The following is a 9,549-nucleotide window of genomic DNA, read 5'->3' on the forward strand; positions in this document are numbered from 1 at the left end:
GGAGGCGCGCATGTGCCGGTACCGCCCAGCCGGGGCTGAGGAGCGCGGCGTGGCTATCGCGATACTTGCGCAGCCGGGACGCCATCCTGCCCATCTTCGTTGCGTAGGTTTCGAGCCCGCCGGCCGGTTAGAAGTGAGGAGGAGCTTCCTTCCCGGCAGAAGCTCCTGCCGGGGCACGTCGAGGGGTGTCCGAGGGTCTCCCGGTGAGTGGAGGGGAGGGGAGAGGAGGCGGGGGAGAGAGAGCGGGCTGAGCGAGCCCCAGCTGGGCCCGCCCGGGGCGCCCGCGGGCAGGCTGGCGGTAGCAGCGGAGGCTCGGAGAGGCCCCGAGGCGGGCGGGCCTCTGCGGCCGTCGGCGCGGTGTCGGGGCCGGTGCGCGCCTGCGGGGAGCCGCGGGCAGCGGCGCTCCCTGAGGAGGGCGTGGGGGAGGGGGCGGCGCGGCGCTCCTCGGCGGAGCCTCGTTCCCGAGCGCGGCCGCCATTTTGAGTGGTGGAGCCGAGGGCGGCGACGGCCCCAGGAGAGCGGCGAGGGGACTCCCGGCGGAGGGGAGGGGGGGTGGCGGGGGGGTGGCCGAGGTTGCGCGGGTGGAGGCCGGGAGGCAGCTGCTCCGAGGCGGAGAGGTGGTGGCGGGGCGAGGCGGGGAGAGCTGGGCGGGAGCGGGGGAGGCGGGAGGGGGGCGGCCCCGGGGAGGCGCGGTAAATGGCGCCGGGGAGCGGGCGGTGGGTGAGGGCCGCGATTTCGGCGGTAGTCGGCGCCGCGGGTCAGGCGGGAGAGGGGGGAGGCGGGTTCGCTCGGCGCCTGAGGTGAGGAGGGCGGCGATGGCGCTTCCATCGCCGTTGCGGCCGCGGGGCCCATTGTGGGGCGCTCACGGTAAACCACCCCCCCCACACGCACACAGACACGCTCGCACCCCCGGGGCTGAGGGCGGCGCGCACCTGCCGAGGCTCCGGCGCCGAGCGGGTCCGAGCTCCCCTTCCCCGCCGGGGTCTCGGTGCCCGGGCGACACCGACCCCCGCTGCCCCTCAGGCTGGTCCTGCGGTTCCCTTCTCTTGTCCCCGGCCCTTGGAATTCGAGGTAACGCATCGCCCGTGTTTCCGGAAGGGTGGAAAAAAAAACCACAAAACAAAACAAAAAAAACCCACGCACAAACCCAAACAAAAAACAACTGGGAGCGTGGCCCGTGGCGCTTTGTTTGCAGACAAAGGAAGGCCTTGTGTTTCCACGCAGGAACCGTTGCGTGGTTCCTACCCCTTTTTCAACTGTCATGAAAAAAAAACCAAACAAACAAAAACCACCACCAGCACCCAAAACCTTAAAGGGCAGGTGTACACTGAATCAATAATGAGCTTTATGTGCTGTGCTTACCCACATGCTGCCCTCCCTACATGCTGTGTTCCCTGTCAGAGTTTGGGGTGGTTTTAGATGTGTGCATGCTGTAGCTGTGATAAAGTACAATTTTAAATACGTAACAGAAATAAAGCTCATAGTCGGTAATACTAGTTATCTGAAGAAAAACTGTTGGATTTCTTTTGAGGGGAGGGACTTTGGCATGTATGGAATCTCAAAATCTAATTTTATTTATTTATTTATTTGTAGCGTTTGATTTAAACAAAAGATGGACTGGAGTGGAAAACATAATGGGCCAAATGATACAACTAATGATGGAACAGTGGTACGACTTCGAGGCCTGCCATTTGGTTGCAGCAAAGAAGAGATTGTTCAGTTTTTCCAAGGTACCGCTAGTATAGTCAAAGTATAGTGACTGAGTTTTCTTGTATCTTTTACACAATGTTTTGCACATTTTAATTTGCAGTAGCTGTTAATGGGGTGGATGGGAGGGATTGTGTTAAATTAGTTTATCTTAAGTAAGAATTATGCCCTGTAAATGAAGTACAAATAACCGTAGATGTAGTAAAACGCAGTATGTATCTAATCTTGTCGAGGTGGTAAACGTACTATGCATATTGGGATAACCTGAATGTTAGCATTTGGATCAGTTAAATTGCTTGATTGGTAGCTATATTTTCTTCATGTAACTTAGGTGGTTGTGTTTTTGCATAGTTTAAACAGAAAAGAAGTATGGCTAAATCCATAAATGTTTAATGAAAGATCATTGGCTTGTATTGTTGGGTGATGGGGGAAACAAGGTGGTTTTCTTTTTCGTTGTTGTTGTTTAGATATGCTTTAAGTATTTGCTGCAGATGGGAATGTTTCAGCCTTTAACACTGTTCCCCTTGATGGGGTTATTTGTCCTTGGGTTAAAGGGTTGGAAATCGTGCCAAATGGGATAACATTGACGCTGGACTACCAGGGGAGAAGCACAGGGGAGGCCTTCGTGCAGTTTGCTTCAAAGGAGATAGCAGAAAATGCTCTGGGGAAACACAAGGAAAGAATAGGGCACAGGTGGGGATGGAGAGTTTGGGATGGCGTTAAATCTTTATTTTTGGGGGTTGTGGGTCAGTAATGCTTTTGGGGGGGTTGGGGACCATTATATGGAAGTGGCTGTTTTTAAGAATTTTTATAACTGATCCTAAGTTAACTTGGGAAATACAGTAGATTTGGGGGGTGGGGGAGACAGTATCTCTCTGGGTAGTTTGCTAAACTCAGAAAATTGTTTCAATCATTCTTGTATAGGGTAATTTGTGATAAATGCTACCATAGCTAGACATTGTTTTTCAACAGTATGTTTCTCATACTGGAAAGACATGTTTTAAGCTTAATATGTACAGCTAGAATTTTCACGTAGTAATTTTTGCCACTGTAAAGTGTTTTCCTTTTTTTTTTTTTTAATACACTTAAGATTCTTACGGTTTTGAGGAGAAACTTAAGTTGTATGGTATCTCTAGTCACTTCTGTTGGATTGTACGTTTAGTTATAGAAAACGTAGTATGGCCTTTTATAATATTCAGGCAGCTTATGCGTGTATTCTTATTGGTACCTTGAAAATCCTCTTTTATTAGATATATTGAAATCTTCAAAAGTAGTAAGAGCGAAATCAGAGGATTCTGTGACATGCCAAGAAGAATGATGGGACAACAGCGACCTGGACCATATGATAGACCATTAGGAGGAAGAGGGGGTTATTATGGAGCTGGGCGTGGAAGTATGTATGACAGAATGCGTCGAGGAGGTGGTGGATATGACGGTGGTATGTTTATCTAATGAATGGAGGTTCTGTTGTCAGTTTCATGTCTCTGACATCTTTGTCAAGAAATAAAGAAATGGTGGTAGCTGCAGTACCCGTTAGGTTTGACACACTTCTCAAAATTTTTTACTTGTCATGTATCAAAAAATGTGGCTTAGTATTTAAGATTAGTGGAAATAATAAGGAAACTGTATTTTCAGCAGAATTTGATCTCTCGCTTGCATGTCTTTTTACTATATAGAAGGAAATTTACATTTACGCTCTGTTCAGAAATCCAGAATTAACAGTCTGGAGAGGCTGTTTGCAAACTTCTGGGTGCCCAAAGACTGAAAAACTTACTCTTGTGCATTGCTGTGTGAATTTTGAGTAGTAACGTAATCATTCCTTTCTTTCTCTCCATCGCACAGGATATGGTGGCTTTGATGATTATGGTGGCTATAATAACTATGGCTATGGAAATGATGGCTATGATGACAGAATGAGGGATGGGAGAGGTAAAAAAAAAATTTCTAATAGTTTGTTTAAAAAGATTTTTACATTATTTGAGTTGTAGGATATATAAGCATTTCCAAGACAGAATTGATGGCTTTCTTCATTAGATTATTTTGTGAAGAAAGAATGTTGTTTAAAAAAGGGGGGGAATTGGGGAATCTTGGGAAAAGGTAAATACATTGCTTAGGATGTCATCTGGTTAAGTGTTTGGGTTGGTAATGTGGGAAGCGCAAACACTTTGCATTCAGTGGTATAAAGTCAGTGCTTTCAGAAAAACAGTAGTAATGACTTTTCTGGTTTTTCATGACGATCTTACAGGTGTGTGGTTTTGTCTGTTTTGGGTTTTTTAATAGGCATGGGAGGACATGGCTATGGTGGAGCTGGAGATGCAGGGTCAGGTTTCCATGGTGGTGGTCATTTTGTTCACATGAGAGGACTGCCTTTTCGAGCAACAGAAAACGATATTGCTAATGTAAGTACAATGGGGAAAAGGGCTGTCTGATGCCAAGAGTTTGCATGTTCTTGTCTTGCCTATTCCAAACCTGGTTAAAGTTCTCAAACAAGTGATTGGTAGCTCTAACACATCTGCTAACTAAAGTCATGGCCCTTTATGCGAGTTTTACAAAGCTTAGTAGTGAATGAGCTTTTTATAAAGGTGTCTGAGCTAAGGTTACCAAAGAAGTTGGCCAAACCATATTTAACATTAATTTCTGCACTCTTTGCTCTTCCATTCCCATACAAGGTTTATTGGGGAGAGAACAGTTGTTGCCATCAGTATGCTCATTTTAAGGCTTTCAGAAGTTTAAGATTAACTGAAGATTTGTAGTTTTGTAAAAGAACGATAGCAGATGTGAAACTTTGATTGTAGTTTGTATATTTGTTTGTTGACCCGAGACTTATTTTAGGAGGGACAGGGTGGGAAGACTGTAGGGAGCTGTATTGCATTGGAGGGGATGGTATTCTGTTACTTGTAAGAGATGAGCGTGGCAGACAGAAGCACATCTGCAGGATTCTGGGGATACATTCTTATGTCAGTATAGATCTGGTGTTTGTTGGGCAAAAAGTTTTCTGGGGATATAAGGCCTGGTTTAAACATAGCCTCTCTACAGGGGGGCACCATCTTTATTAGTTGCACCTATGTGTTATATATGCAGAACTCCATTCTTAAGCTTGTGCTTGTTTTCTTTTTTTGTTTGTTGTTTTTTTTTTTTTTTAAATTGAGCTATATTTTCTTCTGTCGGTTTGATTTTCTTCAGTCTAAAGACCCTCCGAGAACAAGGGCCAAACTTCAGGCTTTGATTCAGAGCATGTTATTGCAAGTTGATGAGTAGTACTTCCGTAGTATACCAAAGGTTCGTTTGCACCCCATACTGTTTGGTAAAAGGGCTGTTAGTCAGAAATGGCACTGTATCTTTGAGTTCTGTAGCAAAGAAGAGTGGTCTGATTGACAGTCAGCTTTTTCTGAATTCCATAAATATGTCCTTGCTTTTAGAAATTTATTTGGCTCTGCTTCTTTGAAAACAAAGTAATTATTTTCATTTTCCAGGATGGCATCATATTAGAACTTGTTGCTTAAAGCAACATGCGTGGGCATGAATTTTTGTTTGTATCTTTGCTTTTAAAGAAGGCTCCTCAAGCTCTGTAGCTGGAGCTCTTTGAGTTGTGTAATAGTAACAGATTGTAAGTGTAGATTGACCTAATGGTGAAGGTCCACTATCGCTAAGCAATACTTTGGAAATTAGTAATTAAATTTATGTGGTATGATGCGATGAAATTGATGCAGTGCTCCACTAACAGCTGGGATGAGAAAGAAGTATCTGGCTTGAGTTCTGCATTAATGTAATTTTGGGGTTTTTTGTTTGTTTGTTTTTATTCTTAGTTTTTCTCACCGTTGAATCCTATAAGAGTTCACATTGATATTGGGGCCGATGGAAGAGCCACAGGAGAGGCAGATGTGGAATTTGTAACACATGAGGATGCAGTAGCTGCCATGTCCAAGGATAAAAATCACATGCGTGAGTGTCGTGTTCACCTGAAGCTTTCGTTGACTAGGCTTTAGTAGGGTATATAAGGGTAAACTGAACATAAGTGTTTAAACTGCATTTAAGTTAAGTTGCTGTGCAGTACATACACAAATCGGAAGACTTTTTGCCATTTCTCACATTGCACACTCCCTTTTGTGGGCTTCTGTTACTTGGAAGGTGGGGGTTTTGCTTTGTAGCTCTGTGCTTCTGGTTTCTGAAACAAACTACAAAGTAAGGCTTTTTTGTTTCCTACAGAGCATCGATATATTGAGCTATTCCTGAATTCAACTGCTGGAGGAGGTTCTGGAATGGGAGGCTATGGCAGAGATGGAATGGGTAGGCATCAATTCTAGAGTTAGCGACGCTTTGCTGAGTCCAACGAGTTCCAAGTTTGTAACGATGTGCTTTCCGCTTTTCAGATCAAGGTTACGGCTCTGTTGGTAGAATGGGAATGGGTAGCAATTACAGTGGCGGATACGGAACTCCTGATGGCTTGGGCGGATATAGTAAGTAAAAGTTCTGTTTTAAATGTATTTCAGGAAAATGTTGCTAATGTCTGTCTTCTGATGGACAATGGGGAAGGGTGGTGTAGTGGTCTTTGGACTGTCTGTGCTGGGAGAAAAGGGAAGGAGGGTACTGGTTTAATTTAAAGTGTAAATCAGGTGGGATTTTAAGCATTTTGCTACTGTAGCAAATGCTCATTTAGAAAAATAGTGCTGAAGTATTGTTGTTTTAGTATAAGTTAAGTAAGTCATCTTCAACCAACTGTTGTGTATTACCCATCACATTTTTTCTTTTTTTAAGGTATGTATGCGTGACCTTGTGTCAATTGTTTGCAGGTCGTGGCAGTGGAAATAGTGGAGGATACTATGGGCAAGGCAGTATGGGTGGAGGAGGATGGCGTGGAATGTATTGAAGGATAATAGCCTTGCTTCTACAAAACATCCTGGAAGAAACAGTCTCTGGTCTACTAGACTTTCTTACAAAATTTAATTTCTTTTGTATTTTAAGAACTTTATAATGACTGAAGGAATGTGTTTTCACAATATTATTTGGTAAGCAACAGATTGTGATGGGAAAATCTGTTTTCTGTAGGTTTTATTTGTTGCATACTCTGACTTTAAATAAATTTTTATATTCAAACCACTGATGTTGATACTTTTTATACTAGTTACTCCTAAGGATGTATTACATATTCAAGACTACAGTTGGTTCAAGATGTTGTACTATGGTTCAATAAAGGTGGATGTACTGTAACTCCTATGAACACTGATTCAGTTCTATGTAATCTTGGTGTAGTGGATGAGTTTGAAAAATTCACTTGTTTAAGGGGAAAAAGGTAGATGAATAGCTTAGTTTATTTGGTAACAATCTTTCCTAAACCCTTTTGATAAGTTGTATGTAATAATTTTTCAACACGGCGTAAAGCTGTGGAGGCTAAAAGTCATAGTTCGAGCTTTCTTCTTGTACTGCCACAATCTACTGTCATCTTCAAATGCACAGCTGCATAAACAAGTAGTGCCCAGCATTTGTGCCTCCACACAACTGAGCAGCAGTGTTTATTTCCATGCTTTGCTGTAGCACTAGATGCTGCATTTCACAGGTGTGACTTGCAAATCAAAGTAAAACACTAGCACAGCTTTTAGCTAACATGAAATAGGTCAAATACTGGTTCAATTGGAGCTATCCATTTCTTACTTTTTTTTTTCAAAAACGCTACTTTTGGGAAGAGTGGGCGAGTTGGAAGCAAGTTTTGACTTTTTTTCTTTCATTAAATTATTGTATTTAAACATGGTTCAGCTTTTTTTTGCTACACAGAGCTGATTTGTCCATATTTGTTCAAAACTTGACAACCCATTATATGGATGAGCTCATTAGAAGCAAAGTATCTCTAAAATAACTCTAAGCCCAGTACTTGTTAAATAACACACAACCCAAACACATTGATACAACTTTTTGTGCATTTGTGACATGTAAGATATGTAAGAAACTATTGTTTGAAGACACTTAACATACCTGATGTGTAATGAAAAAAGGTATTTATTCTTCTGAGCCAGTGTGATCTCCCAAATTAACTGCTTTGTCCTCAATGCCTCCCTTAAAATGTCAAATGTGATCTTGGGTATTGAAAGTCTGTCACCTGTTTTGCTAGTACTGTGTTATATATGTAATAAATGTCTTATTGTGGGAGAGAGGAGAATGGAGTTTATTTCGCTAGAGACTGTGTTCTTGTGTCAATGTGACTGGAAATAAATAATAGCCAAAGGGGTCATTGGCATAGGAAACTTTCCAAGTACTGGAATGTCTGTGGCTAGGAAGGGGAGGGCAGACGAGATCTAACACCATTGATCTCGCAGGGCTTGGTTCTAACTCCGTGCTCTTAAAAACTAGGGGGTTCTTGGTCTGTTGAAAAAGCTTACATGTTCCATAAAACTCAGATGGCAGAGGTCAGGACAAGAGTTAATCCAGTTGCTGGAAGAAACACAGTAAATAAATACTGCAGAGGACATCTACACATAATGGAAGCATGTGTTTTCTATCAGTATAGCAGTATCTATAAAACACTGTCAGCTCTGTACCATTTCCTCACACTTTTCCATTTTATGAGAGGGAACAAACACACCTGTTTAAGACTTACTTGCCTCCTGAGAGCAGGCGGGGAGTTACGCTTTGGGCTATTCTGTATAACCAAGCAATCTGCAAAAAGTGCACTGAACTCAAGTCTTGACGAATGAAATTCCACTGTGCTGGACAGTGAATCCCTTCAGGCTGTCCTGTCCCTTCCGCAGTGATACTTCACCCTGTAACAAGAGCAGCATTCAGCATCGAGCCTTTCATGTCACTCCAGCAGCATTTAAATTGCAGAAGAATTGTTTCTGAGAAGAAAACCTATGAAAAAAGAGGGCTCGCTCAGCCAGAAGTGTTAACCACTGTACACAAAGTTGCATTTGCCTGCAGAGAACCACTGATGGGAGCAGTTGGGCGATGAACACTGGGAATGGGCTGGTTTTTTCCCTTTGCTTTTGGAGAAGCAGGCGCACACACGGTAAGTGAGCCGCCTTTGCAAGAAGGTGGGCGCAGCTCCTATGATCCCTGTCTGTGCAGGAGGAGGAGCATATTTTTCTCTTGCTTACTCGCTAACGGCCCCAGTTCATTAATTCAGAAGTCATTTCCAAGAATAATACAAACTAGGCTGCTCTGATCCTGCGGGAACAGTTACCATTTGATGAACAGAATAGGTACCCCACAGACCTTCCTATGCTCAATGTGAATCACGATCTGTCAAAGAACAGGGTTTTATAGAAAGACAAAAGGTACAGGGTTAATAATAGTGCGGTCCAAAAAACTGCTAAAAGCATGCCAGGTACATAGTTTGATGCTAAGGGAAATAAAACCACGCAGAACATAACAGTATTCACCATTTTGTTCAGGGCAGAAGTTTTACTTTGTGTAAGTAAAAGCAATCTGAATAATTACACACTACTTCAGTGACGTCTTCCCATGCAAACAGAACAGCACAGAGGAGAGGAAAAGATCACAGTTCAGTAATAGAAATCTAATTTATTGCAGGTTATGGAAATGCATTATATTCTTACTTTAAAAGATGGCCCATTTTAAAATTAATTTTGTTTAGTTGCATACTTTTTGAAAAGTTACTTGTTAAAGCAGTACAGATCAGCATCATCTATATCCTAGATCAAACCCTGCTGCATCCATACCTGCCCCACGTAAAGCCCACTGGCAACACTCAGAATACTTCCAGGAGGCACGTGAGCAGCACTTGGTCTATTACGTCATTAGCACGGTAGCTCCCCACTCCCCAGCGTATGCAAAGACTTTCTAAGCAACTTGAACAAGTCATAAGAAAATACTCAAAATACTCTGAATTAC

At 43.2% G+C, this 9,549-nt stretch overlaps 1 protein-coding gene across 4 annotated transcripts; it reads left to right on the top strand.

Annotated features, from left to right (window-relative positions):
- On the top strand, nt 1-7,848 carry HNRNPH3 (heterogeneous nuclear ribonucleoprotein H3). 4 transcript variants are annotated; one of them, XM_069795752.1, is made up of 10 exons: nt 1-203; nt 1,594-1,730; nt 2,262-2,400; nt 2,958-3,145; nt 3,550-3,636; nt 3,988-4,106; nt 5,514-5,649; nt 5,914-5,994; nt 6,078-6,164; nt 6,463-7,848. In XM_069795752.1, exons 2-10 carry the CDS (start codon nt 1,613-1,615, stop codon nt 6,474-6,476), a joined length of 969 nt encoding a protein of 322 aa, XP_069651853.1. In that variant the 5' UTR covers nt 1-203; nt 1,594-1,612; the 3' UTR covers nt 6,477-7,848. The 4 variants fall into 4 exon arrangements, with proteins under 4 accessions (XP_069651853.1, XP_069651851.1, XP_069651852.1 ...); XM_069795750.1 differs by having other exon boundaries at nt 6,498-7,848; XM_069795751.1 differs by having other exon boundaries at nt 2,958-3,100; nt 6,498-7,848.
- The last annotated feature ends 1,701 nt before the right edge of the window (nt 7,849-9,549 follow it).

Source organism: Haliaeetus albicilla, chromosome 11 (genome assembly GCF_947461875.1).
Source record: "Haliaeetus albicilla chromosome 11, bHalAlb1.1, whole genome shotgun sequence".
Classification (NCBI taxonomy): domain Eukaryota; kingdom Metazoa; phylum Chordata; class Aves; order Accipitriformes; family Accipitridae; genus Haliaeetus; species Haliaeetus albicilla.